The sequence below is a fragment of the Anoplopoma fimbria genome, chromosome 17 (genome assembly GCF_027596085.1).
Source record: "Anoplopoma fimbria isolate UVic2021 breed Golden Eagle Sablefish chromosome 17, Afim_UVic_2022, whole genome shotgun sequence".
Lineage (NCBI taxonomy): Eukaryota > Metazoa > Chordata > Actinopteri > Perciformes > Anoplopomatidae > Anoplopoma > Anoplopoma fimbria.
Genome location: NC_072465.1, coordinates 30278997 through 30298279, shown reverse-complemented (window position 1 = coordinate 30298279; position 19283 = coordinate 30278997). Strand labels below are relative to the sequence as shown.

The 19283-nt window shown below is 39.9% G+C and overlaps 2 protein-coding genes across 2 annotated transcripts; both read left to right on the top strand.

The window, feature by feature from the left end:
- Positions 1 to 1320: 1320 nt before the first annotated feature.
- Positions 1321 to 6871, top strand: LOC129105189 (odorant receptor 131-2-like). The gene is made up of 4 exons (XM_054616075.1): positions 1321 to 1400; positions 3945 to 4083; positions 4969 to 5394; positions 6614 to 6871. Exons 1-4 carry the CDS (start codon positions 1336 to 1338, stop codon positions 6869 to 6871), a joined length of 888 nt encoding a protein of 295 aa, XP_054472050.1. The 5' UTR covers positions 1321 to 1335.
- A 4625-nt stretch (positions 6872 to 11496) lies between these two features.
- On the top strand, positions 11497 to 15404 carry LOC129105188 (odorant receptor 131-2-like). Its single transcript, XM_054616074.1, has 4 exons — positions 11497 to 11642; positions 12355 to 12495; positions 14645 to 14909; positions 14994 to 15404. Exons 1-4 carry the CDS (start codon positions 11497 to 11499, stop codon positions 15402 to 15404), a joined length of 963 nt encoding a protein of 320 aa, XP_054472049.1.
- The last annotated feature ends 3879 nt before the right edge of the window (positions 15405 to 19283 follow it).

The following is a 19283-nucleotide window of genomic DNA, read 5'->3' as shown; positions in this document are numbered from 1 at the left end:
CTGCTTTACTTCCCTACAGGGATCCATAACATAACCTGTGACATCATGAACCCGTCTCCATGGCGACCGGATCAATACACAAACACATCGAAATAAAGCCTCATAACTGAGACCGCCGGCTGCTGGAGGAGTGAGTGACTGAACAGGTGAGAGAGGAGTCATCTGTGAATACATCTTATTATTATTATGTTTGGTTTTACTGTTGCACGCTTTTATTAATCCTTCTGACTTTGTTGATATTGTGGATATTTAAACATAAAATATATGATTCTGGATGTTTAAACAGTGAAACTCAATACATTTTTCATGTTATAATATCATTATATGAACTTTAACTGTTTCTGATTTTACAATGCAAAGTACCTTTAAGTACCTATTAAAGCGCTATACAAAATACATGTCTTCTTATTCTTATTATGATGACTATTATTGTTGTTATTATCATTATCTCTGTTATTGCTCTTGTTATTGTTATGGATTTCTTGTCTAATGCGTTTCTCATTTTCTTTACAGAACTCTGTGTGAATATTAATGAGCTGCTGAAGGAAGACGGTTTGTATAAAATGTATTAATATACATGTTTGTATTACAGTATTTATAATACTATACATATAACTATACCCACAACATCACTATGTTAATATTCATTGTTATGATAACCAATTAAACACATTATTCTACTGCTGTCAAAATAAAAGCCTCAAAGTTGAAACCAAATGTGGAAAATCATCATCCAGATTTAGTTTGAGTTGATAACGAGAGAGGAGCCTCAAACTGAAATGTTCTTTATGAATCGTTTTATAAAATGTTCACTGAATGTCTTTTCTTTTTTAGATCTTCCTTCAGATTCCTCTGAGACACTGAGAGCCATGAACTCCTGACAGAGTGAGCAGGTTACCTGTGTCTGCAGGTGAGTTCAGGAACGGATTCAAAGAGCTGTGCTTTTGACTGTGAATAATTAAAACAATAATTCATTTCAGCTTTCTCTGCATAGGATGTACTCACATATATTCCTTTATCTGTTTGCTAACGATGTAAATGAAACCGATGCTCTCTGATGTGTGAGACGTTTAACGGTTTGTCATCTTAAGACTCTTTGTAGTTTGATATCAAACTATCATCATAAAGTCAAACTATTCCTAAAACAGAACCTAAATATGATCGTTTGCATTTGATCTCTGTGTTCAGGCTGAGAGGAGGATGCTGAACTCTTCCTCCTCCTCCTCCTCCCCTCTGGAGCTGCTGATGAGTAACAGCAGCTTCCTGCTGACCGGCGGCTCTGCGTCCGACTCTAAAGACAGCTTCTCCAACGCTCTCACCAAGAACATCGTGGCCATGCTGGTGTGGCTCGTCCTCAGCGTCATCAACGGCAGCATGGTGCACACCTTCCTACGACACAGGTACACACACACACACACACACACACACACACACACACACACACACACACACACACACACACACACACACACACACACACACACACACACACACATCTCTGCGTCTGTGTCACATGATGACTGATGTCACAGGGTGTTCAGTCATGTGATGGGTGACATGATATTTGATTGTTCCTGAGTGTAACTGCACAAAGAGATCTTTGTCTTTTGTTTAAGTTATACTTCATAAAGTTATTCTCTATGAGACAATGAGTTACAACTTTTGTTCACACTATTTGTTGATAGACAATATTCTCTCTGCATGAGAGATAGTATGAACATATGTAAAATGAGCAGCTCCAATTATAGTGGCAGAGGCAAATATGTGTACATATATTTATTAATTACTCTTATGGACCATTTCAAAAAGCACTGTGCAGTGTGTGCAGCAGTTCAACCTGCACAGCTAAAACAAAAAGAATCGTGTTATTCTGAAAACACTTCAGAGGTTGAAATGTTCCAAAAACCGTCTCAGTGCTCCTGTGATATTCAAACCTAATATCATCAGGACATATTAGTGGTGTAATAGACCACTGTTGATTATTGATCCGTACGGATTCCCCCTCAAGGTTCTCCATGTGAACCGTTCAATCATCACAGTGTTGATAAAGTTTAACTGATCCTCCAATATTCAGTCAAATATCAGATCAGGACATCATTTATGCTTTTTTAGAATAAAGGTTACATTCGGCTACATTAAGATGCGTTCAGGCTCTGTTGAGTGAAAATGAGTATTGGTTGAAGGTAAATTCCAACGATGTGTTCAAAGTAATCTGTAAAATGTAGCGTTGGTGATAAACTAGAATAAATCCAGTGGTTTGAAGGAGATGTTTTCACATTAATATAAAATAGATATTAGAGATGAATTATGAGCTGTTTAACTTCCTAACACTAGCTCTAAGATTATAACACATCATTAATACTAATAATGAAGAGATTTATTTTAATCAATAAAAATACAATCTTTTATATTCTCGTCATTTGAATTGTGTGTTTTTATGGAGAAAAAAACACTATAAATGACTATAACAAAGTAAAAGTATGACATTTAGAATTGTTTATGGTTAACTGACTTCAGAGCGTTAAAATGAAGAAAATGTATATTGTGGATCCTTGTAGACCAGCTGCTATAATGAAACAACAAAGGGATCTATATCTGACATTATGGATCATCAATGATCAGTAATTAGTATTCAACAGCAAAAAAACGTGATCAGAGATCTAAAGGTTGTATTTGCTCCCTTTTTCTTTTGTGCTGATCTGATCTGTGAGTTTAGTGATCTGTTGCTTTTTTAAGAAATATGCAGACGTCCCTTTTCTATGTAATAAGCCTTATTGTAAAAAACTAAGATGAGCTCTGAGAGACACACAGTAATAGTGAAATGATCAGAGTTACTGTTGACTGACAGACATTAAACTGTGTCACGTTTATATTCCTCCCTGAAGTTTAGAGTAATAATAATAATAATAATAATAATCATAATAATACATTTTATTTTATAGCGCTTTAAAAGGTACTCAAAGGCACTTTACATGTTAAAAACAGAAACAAAATACATTTAAAATGTAAACAAGAGATGATATTTATAACAGTAGTAAACAAATCAACAACAAAACTAAAGATATACTTTGAGCCAGTGTCACAGGTTGAAAGCAGATTGAAATAGATGAGTTTTAAGTGCAGTTTTGAAAGTGGCGAGTGACGGGGAATGTCTGAGGTGCTGGGGAGAGAGTTCCAGAGGGAGCAGCGATGGAGAAGGCCCCGTCCCCCAGGCTCGGTGTTTAGACCGAGTGGGGGGGTGAGGATGTTGGCGTCGGTGGATCGGAGGTTGCGGGTGGGAGTGTATCGGTGTAGGAGATCAGAGAGGTATGAAGGGGTTTAGGGTTGTGAAGGGCTTTGAATGTGATGAGGAGAATCTTGTATTCTTTGTAGTATGGGGAGCCAGTGGAGGTTTTGAAGGACTGGGGTGATGTGGTCTCTGGTGGAGTAGGAGAGCAGACGAGCAGCAGAGTTTTGGATGTTTTCTAGTTTGTAGATTATCTTGGTGGACGTGCCGTGCAGGATGCTGTCGCAGTAGTAAAGTCTCTTCACCTCGTCAGTCAGAGCCTGTAGCGCTCCGTCTCATCATTTCATCTTTTCTGTCCATTTAAACTTTACCTCATGGATCATTTTAATCAAATCCCAAATAGTTTGTGCTGTAAAATCATCAGAGCAACATATTGTGTGTGAATGAAACCCTGAGACGGAGCAGATCGTCTGTTCAGCTGCTGACGTATCCGTGACAAACTCAGATGTAATCATTGAGAGCCCTCTTTGTGAATCAGTGATGTTTGAGGTTAAAGGATCCTCGTTACGACTTCCTCAGTGAGGACTTGCGGTTAACTATCTCACTATCTTTAATATCTTTGGGATTCTTCTGGAGTTCAGAAACTAGAAAACACCACAGTTTAATCTTAAATCAATAATTAGAATACTGTCCGTCTGTGGTTAACCTTTGACCCCAGTCTGTTCTACGAGAACCCGCGGTACGTCATGTTCATCTCCATGGTGATCAATGACGCTCTGCAGCTCAGCCTGGTCACAGCTCTCTACGTGGCCAGCTACATCTTCAGGAAGATCCACGCCTCCGTCTGCTGCGCCCTGGTGAGTCCTCGCTGCTACGTCCTACTGCACCTGAACCTGTCCTCACTGCTACGTCCTACTGCACCTGAACCTGTCCTCACTGCTACGTCCTACTGCACCTGAACCTGTCCTCACTGCTACATCCTACTGCACCTGAACCTGTCCTCACTGCTACGTCCTACTGCACCTGAACCTGTCCTCACTGCTACGTCCTATTGCACCTGAACCTGTCCTCTCTGCTACGTCCTACTGCACCTGAACCTGTCCTCACTGCTACGTCCTATTGCACCTGAACCTGTCCTCACTGCTACATCCTACTGCACCTGAACCTGTCCTCACTGCTACATCCTACTGCACCTGAACCTGTCCTCACCTGTCCTACACTTTATATTTTTACTCTTGATTTAATATTTGTGGTTGTATCTTACTTTTTATATTTTAGTTGAATGTTTTACTTTATTTATTTACCTTACTTTAATTGTTATTCTATTCAATATTATATAATCAATACATGTTAATATTTTTATTCTATTGTTTTTTGTTATTCTTCCGTTGTAATCTTTTAAATCTGGCAAGAATTTCCTCCGGGAAAAAAAAAAATATATATATATATATATATGTCTTATCTTATTTTTTTTAATCTTATTTTTTTCTTATTTTATGTCTTATCTTATTTTATAAATACAAAATATATTAAATGAACCAAACATCATTAAAATGAGCTCCGTCTTTAAAAGCTGCCACACTAAAATGATGAAAGCATGAATAATTATAATACAATAACATTATGTACATTATTCTACATAATGAGTACTTGGTTGCTGATAGTTTTGTACTTTGAAGTGAGGACTTTAACTTGTGACAGAGTACTTCTACACTGATGTATTAATGCCACGGTTCCCTCAGATCATGACGGCGGTCCTCACCACCCGCTCCACCCCTCTCATCGTGGCCGGCATGGCGTTGGAGCGCTACATCTCCATCTGCTTCCCTTTGCACTACAGCCACATGTGCACCGTCCCGCGCACCCTCCTCCTCATCGGCGTCATCCTCATCCTCACCGCCGCCCCGCCCGTCACCGACCTCCTCATCACCGTCGTCCACCAGCCTCTGAGCTTCTTCCACACCAACATCTTCTGCGACCACCCGCTGCTCTTCCGCCACCAGTCCATCTACTACAAGAACTGTGTGTTTGACGGCGTGTACCTGTCCTTCGTGGCCCTGACGCTGCTCTACACCTACTGCAAGATCATGCTGACGGCACAAGCCGCCTCCACCGGCCTGGCCTCGGTGAGGAGAGCCAGGAACACCGTGCTGCTTCACGGAGTTCAGGTCAGCTTCTCTACGCACTAATCAACTTCAACACACTTTCCTCAGGAGGGAGATTTCTACGAGTCATATGAGGAAAAGATCATGTGCAACTAATACCATTTATGATTTAGGCTCTCTGTTTAGCTGAGAAACAATGCCACTGAACCAACATCTACAACAGCAAGGCCACGACCACAAGGAATGCAACCATGATTTATGTCATTGGTCAAAATGTAAAGACACTTTCTCACCTAAAGCTCATCCATCTCAAAGGTCAAGAATTGAGAATAACGGGCTATTTAACAAAATAAAACCATTGTTTTTATGCATTTGTACCAAAACGAAATTGGCAGTAGACCAGTATTTAGCTATAACTTATCGTTATGGAGTAAATGTTGATTCAACCATGTAATGGCTTTAGAATAGTGACACCATTAGCGTCAGCAACACCCGTTGGCCAAACGAGGGATTACAACTTCTGCATCCATCACGTGATGCCATGGGGCCCAAAAAGACTTTCCCATTGACATACATTGGGAAAGAGACAGTGGAGACAGAGGAAGAACTGTTGGAGTTACTGGCTTGAGGAAACGGAAAGAGAGGTGGAGGGTTGGGGTGTATAAATAATGTCTGGACAAAATGTTATGATATATTCACCTAGGTCAGGAAATAATTATTTCCATGATCAAATCTGAGAATGACTTTCTTGATTCAGTGTTTGCTCCATAAAGTGTCTCTGAGGTGACGCCTTCAAACATCTTGCTTTGTTGGTCCACAACCCAGATTTTCAGTTTACAATGACATAAAAACAAGCAAATACTCACTGGAACGAGAGAATATTGGCATATTAGCTTCATAAAGGATGATCTGTGGTTAAAGGGACAGTTTGTAGGATTTAGTGACATCTAGTGGTGAGGCTGCAGATTAAAACCAACCGAACACTGCTCCACTCACTCCTCCAAAGACTGAGGCCATCCATACCATAATAACACTGCTTTAGGAGCAATGGAAGTCAAACATTGTTATATATATTATATTACATTTCTGCTAGTAGGTATCTTACACTTTGATAACCAAATGATAGCCATGTGGTTTTAATCAAATATATCACTTGCAGTGTTTGTACATGTTAAAAATATTGTATATTTGTTTATCTTTAAAGGCCTCAGCCAGACTGTTGGATGTAAATTTCTATTTCCATCATCATAACCATATTGATTTTCCTGTCCTGCTGTTTCAGCTGCTGCTGTGCATGCTTGCCTTCGTGGTTCCTTCCCTTCAGGCTGCTCTCATCTCCTTATTCCCTCACTTCAGTCTGGAGATACGTTACATCTTCTTCCTGCTCGTCTACATCATCCCTCGTTTCATGAGCCCGATCATCTATGGTTTCCGTGACGAGCTGTTCAGGAAGTACTGGAGCCGGTACCTGACTTGTCGGGGCAAACGTACCGTCAGGGTCAGACCGGCGTTACTGAAAGTGAACCAGGAGGTGAAATAACAGGTCGCAACCTCCGGTACTGCAGAGTGAATTCAAGTCTTCCTGTGTTAAAGCTGCATTCTCTCTCCTGTCCAGCAGGGGGCGACTCCTCTGGTTGTATAGAAGTCTATGAGAAAATGACTCTACTTCTCTCTTGATTTATTCCCTCAGTAAACATTGTAAACATGAGTTTATGGTCTCAATCTCTAGTTTCAAGTCTTCTTCAATACAGCATGATGTTCATTTAGTAAATGATGCTCCATTTAGAGTCAAACAGACCATAAAGCAGGGGATGCTTTAGGGCGGGGCTACACACTGATTGACAGGTCCACACCAGAGACGTATACGGCAACAACATGGCGACGGCCAAATTCCAAGATGGCAAGGACAAAATTGCCAAACTTCAGGCTTCAGGCCACCAATGAGTGACGTCACAATGACTACGTCCACTTCTTATTTACATTCATTCATCTTCCGTTACCGCTTATCCTGTTAAGGGTCGTGGGCGGCCTGGATCCGATCTCAGCTGTCACCTGGACAGGAAACCAGCCTATCACAGGACTGACATATAGAGACAGACAACCATTCACACTCACATCCACACCTACGGGCAATCTAGAGTCTTCAATGCACCTAAGCTGCATGTCTTTGGACTGTGGGAGGAAGCCGGAGAACCCGGAGAGAACCCACGCTGACACGGGGAGAACATGCAAACTCCACACAGAAGGCCGTCTAGCCCGGGAATTGAACCCTTGCTGTGAGGCGACAGTGCTAACCACTACACCACCGTGCAGCCTGCTTATATACAGTCTATGTGAAATAACAACACGAGGAAAGTCCATCAGACCGTCGGTCTACTGAACAGGAGCTCCTGGTTCACTTTAGCTCAACTCAGTATGATGGGAGTCCACAGTTTCTTAAAAGTTGCATTAATTTGGTTTAATGCATTTATGGATTTCTTTCTATAGCATCATGCATTGGAACTTTTTATGACTTTTTATGGCAATATTTTGTCAGAAATTGTTCGATTTCTTGCATGATAGGAATATTTTAATATGGGGTCAGATCAGCCTCAATATCCAGAAATTCAAACAGAAGATTTCACCAATGTATTTTGTGATTTCAATATAAATGACTCTCTTCATAACAATATTTTTCAATGCACATAAATAAAGTGATCATTATATATGAATGTAAACAAAAGCCACGTATAAAAAAGTAAGATTTCTGATGCACATACAATTATTTCTTGTTTTAAATAAACGTAATAGAAATTCATAAATATATATATTTTAAAAGGTTTGTCATTTTCATCAAAAACATATTTGGATGTTGTGTCATTCGTAAATAAACAGTTGAATCATTTGCAAACCTCTTGTCAAGGGTGAACTTCACTGTGTGTTGTTCATTGTCACTACATTCACAAACACATTCTTTAACAGGGAATTAACTGTAAAAACATCAGATATCTCCTCATTTTCAACCAATCACATGAGCTCGGGTTTATCTTAATATTTGACGATAGCAATGTTAGCGATGGCCAGTAGCTAACTTACTTACGTAGCAAGTGGACTTTATATATTGGCATTAATAAAGCGCCTTTCTAGCTTCAAACCACCGTACAATACATGTTAGCATTGTATGTTACCATTCACACACACACACACACACACACACACACACACACACACACACACACACACACACACACACACACACACACACACACACACACACACACACACACACATGCATATTCATTCATACAATATTTACCTCTAAGATGTATCTGAGTAAAAGTACAACATTTATCTCCAAGATTTAGTGGAGTATAAAGTACAATAGTTACCTCTGAGATGTAGTGGATTAGAAGTAGAAAGTATCAGAACATGGGAATATTATATTACATTACATTACAGTCATTTAGCAGACGCTTTTATCGACAGTCAAATACTTGACCAAAGCATCTCAAATGCGTACTTAGTTACATTCCCCCACTGTTAATGAATAGCGTTATACATGAGCTTGATGACAGAACAGGATTAATGAGCAGAAACCAGCAGACAGTAATAAATAAAAGAAGCAGCAGCCTCAGACTGAACAGAGCCGGAGCTTCAGGATAAGCTAGTCAGTTAGCACACGGATAAACACTCACAGGTGATTGATTTACGGAGTATTTATCTGCACTTATTTTGGTAGCTAATTAATAGTTTATTTGTTTTGTAAGTAAAAAGTTATAAAAAATAATTGATTGACTAATAACTGAATTATAATTAATGCTAATATGTTAGTTGCAGGCTTTACAAGAAAAGCATGGCTGTATCAACCCAATAGGTGGCGCTCTAAACATACCACACTGTGTGTTAAGTGCCCATAAGTACAGTGAAAAACACATGGTATTGCTCGGATCCAGGTTAAAGTCGATTTTGATACAAAATTATTTCGGCACCTCTCCAAGTAAGGGGCTGAGATTAGTTTTTTGTTGTTTTTTATCTGATATTAAAGTTGTGCCTTTGTGATGCATATTGACAAATAACTATCACTTGATCAAATGATGGTGAACATGGAGCTTTTGGGCCTGTTGGTCCAATTTTGCATGGACTTAATACATTAGTTGACGTAGGAAATTGTAATTGTGTGTTAAAATTTCTAACATTTTGAACAACACTACAACAAACAAGAACTCAGACTTTGATTAGCTTCATTAGTATATAGCTGGCGAAAGTCCAAACAGGTGGTACACTAAATGGCCTTGGATTTTATCATCTATTATCTACAGCTAACACTGAACCACAAAGTTTATTTTGGTGTGATCTGAAAGGATTGACATGATTAATAACTGGGCTAAAACCTGCAGAGCCGACCACCTCATCTGATGCTTTCAGGTCCAAATGTTACTTTTAAGTGGCTCTAAAAGTTACTAGTCTTCATAGAAACTGTACATTTTTATGAACGGCAGTAGTAAAATGTAAACCAGCTTATTAGAAATGCTCCAAACACTGTCAGTGTCCCAAAGAGCAGTATGCATAACGAATAAAGGCATTTCAAATTCAGTTGCTTCGGACAGTATTTCTTATCAAAATCTAGAATTTATACATTAACTCACCTTCAATTAATTCGAATAATATAAACAGGCTCAAAGTATATTTAGGTGTCATATCATATAATTGTCATTTCAACAATGAAAACAAGAATTACAGCTGAGATACAGCTTTGGGTAACTTCAAAAACAAAAAAATCAACATAAAAAAGAACTGCATCCTCTGATACAGACTTTTATCAAAAGACTTAAACATTTTAATTTATTGACATAAATCTGTATATGAAATTGATATTTTAAAACATAGATGATAGATTTTCACGATAAGAAAGTTAAGCTTGGACTCGAGTCGCACTTAACACACATTTACTCAACACACATTTACTTAACACACATTTACTTAACACACATTTACTTAACACACATTTACTTAACACACATTTACTTAACACACATTTACTTAACACACATTTACTTAACACACATTTACTTAACACACATTTACTTAACACACATTTACTCGTGGCTCAATTCGAGACTTGTGCGGTTTAAAATAATTTATCAATCAATTCCAATCCGTAGAGAAAGCCTTGGTGGTGTCCATGGTGATGATTGTGTCTGTGTGGAAACAGCAAAGACAAACGGCATCACATTTATGATAATAATAACTTCTACATCACATTTATGATAATAATAACTTCTACATCACATTTATGATAATAATACATTTATCACATTTATGATAATAATAACTTCTACATCACATTTATGATAATAATAACTTCTACATCACATTTATGATAATAATAACTTCTCCATCAGATTTGACGTTACACATAATATATTTCAGTTTCTAATGTTAAAATGATCTTCCCTCCTCACTCCCCACTTCTCATTATAATAACATCCACGGCATTAGCATGGAAATCTATATCAGCGGCATCTCTTCCTGTTCTCCTCACGTCTTACAGACAGTTGGTCCTCAACATAAACCAGAGCACTGTTGGAGTAAGTACTTACTGTGAGGTAAAGTCTCACAGCGCGTAGAATAGAAAAAGGCTTTGTTAGATTTACTATTTGCTATAAATTATACTTTATTTCAATTAAGAATGAAGCTTCTCTTCCTGACACAGACACTGATATAGAAGGAAATCATCTGCTGCTTTATTAACAAAATGTCCAAAAGTCCCTTTTTTTTAATTTGCTTAGCCTTGATCACAAAACTTAATGAATAAAAACTCTGAATTATATTTTATAAGTATATATTGTAGATTACTAATCATAGACAGGATTATCTCTTTTGCGTTTTCCTTTTTATAAATCACAACTTCAGGTTTAATGTAGTCAGAGTCTTTATTATAAATCTGCTTTAACTCTATTCAGACTTTATCTTTGCCAATGTTCCTAAAAATCAAAGTTCTTATATTGTATTTCTTCCTCATTAGTTCAAATGTTTGGTTAAAACATTTTATGTGAATTCACCAACTTCCAGCACAGCAAAGAAATGAGTCAAAAATAAATTGTGTGTGTATTATATATTTTTTTTCATGTGAGATTTGCTCCGTGGACCTCCAGCACTGAGACACCGAGCAGGACGAGGTGGGACATGAACTCAACCGGACGTTTGGACAGCTTGGACGTGGCTTTCACAAAGAACTTCATCACCTTCGCTGTCTGCTTCATCATCATCTACATCAATGGAGCTTTTGTCTACACCTACTTTAAGAACCAGGTGTTCCAGCGAGACCCCAGGTGATAGATGCACCCGCTGTGGTTTCTGTTGGTTCTGGTAACTGACCTGTTAGGCCTAAACTATTAAAGTTACTTTTCTTTCAATAATAACTACTCTTACAGAGATAGAAACTGTATAATTCAGACACCCAATGTTTTATCTAAATAATAAATGAATGATTCAAACTCCCCCACAGTGTCACATGACAGGAGATAATCCTGATGAACTTCATGTTGAATGAGTTTGATTTTTGAACTGTAAATGTTGATTGAAGAGGTTTTCTAGCAGGGCTACTCTAGACTGACCTTCTGTTTCTATTGTGAACTCTGAAGAAGAGCTTTACTGTCGTTAATTCCAGCTTGTTCTAGACTGCTTTTATTGTGAAGCTTTTCCTGTTTCAAGCTTCCTGTTTCTTTTACCAATTACTGCTGATTCTCCTTTTGTTATCTAACTGTTGCAAAAGTAAAGAGGCTTTCTACAAGATAAAAGCACCAGAGACCATTCAGACATATAGATCAGCCCTCAGACATCTGACAGGACACATTCAAGCTTTGAGGCAGCAGGTTACTAACTTTTGAACGTTTGAGTGTTTTGACAATTTGATTTTGACTGATTTAGTGATTTTAACAGTTTGGAACCGAGTAAAAATTCAACATGAGACTGTCTCTCCTTTTAACTTTCCTTCTAACTTTCCTCGTTTCCTTTACTCTCCTTCCTCCAACTCGTCTGCAGGTATGTGCTGTACATCCATTTGGTGATAAACGGCACGATCATGCTGACCGTTTCCATGACGCTCCACATCATGATCTACACCGTTCCCCCGACCTTTGCTCCCTGCTGCATCATGCTGCTCATCTTAGCCACCACCAACAAGTAGGTGTTGAATGAAGGTTTTTATTGCAGGACTTTTACTTGAATTGAAGTATTTAGGTACAATATGTACCTCTGAGATGTAGTAGTACAAGTATAAAGTAGCAGAAAATGAAACTACTCAAGCAAAGTACTACAGACAGTAATGATGTGCTGAAGGCTTTAGCTGGATCAGGCAGTGTGGCTTCAGGTCTATAGAGCTTTACTCAATGATTCAGCCATCAAGTCCATACAGTTACTAACTGTCTTACCCATCTGTCGTACACAAGGCAAGGCTGCATGCATGGGTGTACATTGTTTAGTGTCTATGCACACAACAGGTGTGTTTACTTTGTCAGTCCAGGCGGCAACATCCGGTTCTGCCGAGTGAAGCCGATGAGGAAGTGTCTGATAAATGCATTCTCTCTCCTGTCCACCAGGGGGCGACTCCTCTGGTTGTATAGAAGTCTATGAGAAAATGACTCTACTTCTCTCTTGATTTATTCCCTCAGTAAACATTGTAAACATGAGTTTATGGTCTCAATCTCTAGTTTCAAGTCTTCTTCAATACAGCATGATGTTCATTTAGTAAATGATGCTCCATTTAGAGTCAAACAGACCATAAAGCAGGGGATGCTTTAGGGCGGGGCTACACACTGATTGACAGGTCCACACCAGAGACATATACGGCGTCTCTACGTCACTCCTCCTCACTCCATATATGGTCACTTCCTTCATTGGTTGCGAAAACAACAAAAAAACGCAGAGGAAATTCAAGATGGCGACGGGGAAATTACTGATCTTGAGGCTACAAAATGTCAATCCACAAACCAACGGGTGGCGTCACGATGACTTCGTCAACTTCTTATAGACAGTCTGTGGGTTCGTCCTTCCACAGTGACCGCCTGGGGAGAGGCTCTGAATGGCATGGGGATTTCTGGAGCCTGCCTGGGTTGGAGTTGCTTTGATGATTAATTGGCTCTTTAACTAGTGCACTGCCAGAGTCTTTCCTACAGTCCCCACTTAATACACCACGTGAATGAGCTCCAAAGAAAGGCCTCTGTCACTTTGCGGGAGTCTTGGCGGGTCCTCATCTGAGATCAACGAAAGTACAAAAAGCTTGTCTACACGGCTTGTATAAATTCTGCTGTCCACCTGTATGGTACTATCAATATATGTCATGCATATAGAATCATTATATGTTTCAGCCCCACTTCAATCAGGAGAGACTTCACATGCATAAGAAAGAATAATACAAAGTCTTTGGCTATTGCCGTATAACAGAGAGGCCCAACGCTGAGATCAGCAAAGCACAATCCCCCTGGAGTCCAGACACTGGTGCTGGTGGTGGCGATGAAGGGACTTCCTGCAATCCTAATGCTGCCTGTGTGGATGGCTGGTGGTGACTGGTGGAGGAGGGTCGCATCTGACAGCAGCAGAGAGCATATTTTTAAAGTTTGACAGCAACGATGTGATTGGCTTAAGAAAACCGTGGCTCCTTCGTCATGGAGACATTCCTGAGTAAAGCAACACTGATATATGATGATGGGGTCATCACATCAGAGAACATCTAGTTGAGCCAGCCCACCAGAGAAGTGTCCCATGTCTCTCGATTAGTTTGGCTATATTGTCAGGCCATCACTTAGATGTTAAAGAAATGAAGAGAAAAAGGACAACTGGCCTCTATTTGTATCTTAAAGTAACAACTCATTCCAGCAAATCCATATCACACAATCAGTTATCAGCAGGACAAGAAAACTCTGGAATCAACAGATATACTTATGGCCGACTGTGTTGCTGACCTAGTGAACTCTCGCCAACACAATCTCTGAAGTGAGGAACCTAATCTCCTCCAACATGAATAACTCTAAACTGTAGTCCCAGTTGACCCAAATTCTACCCACAAATTACATTTAAATTGATTCTTGATCAGATCCCAAGAGAACAACTATTACGGAACTGTAAAAGTTTGATTTTGATAGAAATATGTTTGGGGGGGATCGGAGCCAGCTGAACAACACTACACCTTAAAAGAACTAAAGCTTAAATAGCCTGCTGGGTATAGGCTTTGTGGGGTTCGAGTCTGGGGACTCCTCCGAGGCTTTTGATGTCCACGCTCCTTTAGAGTTTGGACAGTAAATCTGAGCTAAACCAATCGTTGGTCTTTGTCCAGGAACAGCCCTCTGAACCTGGCCGGCATGGCCGTGGAGCGGTACATCGCTGTCTGTCGACCTCTTCATCACGTCCAGATCTGCACCGTGCAACGAGCCTACGCTCTCATCGCACTGATCTGGGTCGTCTCCTTCATCCCCGCCCTGGTAGATGTCTTCATCATCCTCGTTACCCAACCCCTGTCGGTCTTCTCGAGGGTGTTCATCTGTTACCCCAGCAACGTGTACAACACACCGTACCACAAGGCGCAAACTGTGGTGGTCCAGGTGGAGTATAGATTATCTGATATCTGATATCAGCCATTTCTGTGTTTGTTTTCAGGTTAAAGCGTCTTCACGTCTTCCCCTCAGGTCCTTCTGTTTTCCTTCGTCTTCCTCACTCTGATCATCACCTACCTGAAGGTCCTCTGCGCTGCTCGGGCAGTTTCTGGTTCTAACCAGGCCTCAGCCAGAAACGCTCGCAACACCATCCTGCTGCACGGAGTCCAGCTCCTCATCTGCATGTTGTCCTTCCTCGCTCCTTTCATCAACCTCGCCTTAGTATCCGCTTGGCCCCAAGAAATAACCGAGATCGTCTTCGCCAGCTTTATGTTCACCAATGTGCTTCCACGTCTGCTCACTCCGCTCATCTACGGCGTCAGAGACCAGAAGTTCAGCAGCCACATCAGGCTGCACTTCTGCTGGAAATGCTGCAGCTCTGTAGAAAAGAATGTGAAGCTGATGGTGGGACGCCGGCGAAGGTCCAAACAGGTGGTGCACTAAATGGCCTTAACAGACTTACTTTGGGTTGTCCATCCATCCATCCATCTTCTGTAACCGCTTATCCAGTTAAGGGTCGCGGGGTGCTGGAGCCGATCCCAGCTGTCAATGGGCGAAGGCAGGGTTCACCCTGGACAGGTCTCCAGCCTATCACAGGGCTGACATATAGAGACAAACAACCATTCACGCTCACACTCACACCTACGGGCAATTTCAGAGTCATCAATTAACCTAACCTGCATGTCTTTGGACTGTGGGAGGAAGCCGGAGAACCCGGAGAGAACCCACGCTGACACGGGGAGAACATGCAAACTCCACACAGAAGGTTGTCCAGCCCGGGAATTGAACCCGGGACCCTCTTGCTGTGAGGCGACAGTGCTAACCACTACACCACCGTGCAGCCCGTACTTTGGGTTGTATCATCTATTATTTACATCTAACACTGAACCACAAAGTTTGTTTTGGTGTGAACTGAAATGTGTGCAATCATGTGACCTGATATATAGACCTGTATGCTTTTTGAAGGGGCTAAAACCTCCAAGTCGTTGTTTCTTATTCAAATCTATATTTTAGACATTACCTCGCCAAATAATTCCATTAATGATACGTGTTATGAGTAAAACAACAACTAAAAACAAGAAACACCCATGACAGATAAAGAAACTAAATAGAAGGAGACAAAGGAGAGAAAGACAGAAATAAATACCATACTATCAGTTGATTAACATACTAATATTTTGACTTTGCCATCATTATTATTATTATTGTTATTAACATTATTGTCTATTGAACTTACTTATCAACATTATTATTATTACTATTTATTGATTTACTTATCTATTTACAGACACAGTTATTCATAAATAAATATATGACACACTTTCATACATGCACACAAACACTTGGAAACATTTAAGCCTCTTATGAATGTGCATATCTATAAATCATATTTATAGATAATAATGCTATTAAGATAACAGATTATTTACTTGAGTGAAGTGATGGAGGAAAAGAACCACAGATGTTAAACCATATTGTGTCCACTAGATGGACCCACCATCACACAGATGGAGAAGTCAATAGAAACAACCTCCCAACATTAAATATGAATCAATAAACAAAAACATTTACAGTTATGAGATGTTTTTAATAAAATACTGCTCAGGACAATTGAGTTTAATGTTCTTGACATAAACCCAGTTTCTGGTTTGTGGTTGATACAAATAAATAAAAAATAAAACAATTAACTTCACTTCATTAATGTTTATTCTCTGTAGAGTATTTATGATGAGAAGGAGTTCTGCTTTTAGTCTCTATGGATACTATAACTATATAAACTATAACTCTGAGCTTCATTCAATGATTCCACAACACACACACACACACACACACACACACACACACACACACACACACACACACACACACACACACACACACACACACACACACACACACACACACACACACACACACACACACACACACACACACACACACACACACACACACACACACACACACACACACACACACACACACACACACACACACACACACACACACACACACACACACACACACACACACACACACACACACACACACACACACACACACACACACACACACACACACACACATTCTCATCCCAGGTGAATATCACCATGATGCCATAGGAAATATAAAAAAAACACGAGCAGACTTATTGAAATATTTTATTATAAATAAATGAAATAAGTGTCAAGTCTTTATTTTATATATTTATACATTTAGAAATAAAAGCTTGAATCTTTGATAGTTCATCATACAAACAGGTTCGGTGTTTAAAGGTATTTCATAGCTCGTGTTCCGGAATGTGACGGAGAAAACCGAAGAGTCGCAGCAGCAGCGCTCACTTCAACACTTCACTGCTCCAGGACAGGAGCACGGGTTCCTCTCGGGTTCCTCTCGGGTTCCTCTCAGGTTCCTCTCGGGTTCCTCTCACGGTCTCAGAGGAACAAACTCGCTCTTTTTTCAGACTCGTTTCTGGGCGGTTGTCCTCGACATGTTTGGTTCTCTTCACACGTGGAGGCATCACGGTTAGGAGCGTCATGGGCTGAAGGAGTCTCTGAGGAGATGCTGATCCGGTGATGAAGGAGCGTCGAGACCCAACTCACAGGTAAGTCCAGGATGAAGATGCATCATCTCACAGAGCCGCAGTCCATGAGCTGAAGACTTGTGGAATGTTCCATCTCTCATGTTCTATCACTCATGTTCTATCTCTCATGTTCCATCTCTCATGTTCTATCTCTCATGTTCTCATGTTCTACTCATGTTCTCTCATGTTCTATCACTCATGTTCCATCTCTCATGTTCCATCTCTCATGTTCCATCTCTCATGTTCCATCTCTCATGTTCCATCTCTCATGTTCCATCTCTCATGTTCCATCACTCATGTTCCATCTCTCATGTTCTATCACTCATGTTCTATCACTCATGTTCTATCTCTCATGTTCCATCTCTCATGTTCTATCTCTCATGTTCCATCACTCATGTTCCATCACTCATGTTCTATCACTCATGTTCTATCTCTCATGTTCTATCTCTCATGTTCCATCACTCATGTTCCATCACTCATGTTCTATCACTCATGTTCTATCTCTCATGTTCTATCACTCATGTTCCATCACTCATGTTCTATCACTCATGTTCCATCACTCATGTTCCATCTCTCATGTTCTATCACTATTATATCACTCATGTTCTATCACTCATGTTCCATCACTCATGTTCTATCACTCATGTTCTATCACTCATGTTCTATCACTCATGTTCTATCACTCATGTTCATCATCATGTTCTATCACTCATGTTCTATCACTCATGTTCCATCACTCATGTTCTATCTCATGTTCTATCACTCATGTTCCATCTCTCATGTTCTATCTCTCATGTTCCATCACTCATGTTCCATCTCTCATGTTCTATCACTCATGTTCTATCACTCATGTTCCATCACTCATGTTCCATCACTCATGTTCTATCTCTCATGTTCTATCACTCATGTTCCATCACTCATGTTCCATCACTCATGTTCTATCACTCATGTTCTATCACTCATGTTCCATCACTCATGTTCTATCACTCATGTTCTATCACTCATGTTCCATCACTCATGTTCTATCACTCATGTTCCATCACTCATGTTCCATCACTCATGTTCTATCTATCTCATGTTCTATTCATCACTCATGTTCTCATGTTCTATCACTCATGTTCCATCTCATGTTCTATCTCTCATGTTCTATCTCTCATGTTCCATCACTCATGTTCTCATTCTCATGTTCTATCACTCATGTTCTATCTCTCATGTTCTATCACTCATGTTCCATCACTCATGTTCCATCACTCATGTTCTATCACTCATGTATCTCATCATCACTCATGTTCTATCACTCATGTTCTATCACTCATGTTCTATATCACTCATGTTCTATCACTCATGTTCTATCACTCATGTTCTACTCATGTTCTATCACTCATGTTCTATCACTCATGTTCCATCTCTCATGTTCCATCTCTCATGTTCCATCACTCATGTTCTATCACTCATGTTCTATCACTCATGTTCTATCACTCATGTTCCATCACTCATGTTCTATCTCTCATGTTCTATCTCTCATGTTCTATCACTCATGTTCTATCACTCATGTTCTATCTCTCATGTTCTATCACTCATGTTCTATCACTCATGTTCCATCACTCATGTTCTATCTCTCATGTTCTATCACTCATGTTCCATCTCTCATGTTCCATCACTCATGTTCTATCATGTTCCATCACTCTCATGTTCTCATCACTCATGTTCTCATGTTCTATCACTCATGTTCTATTCTATCT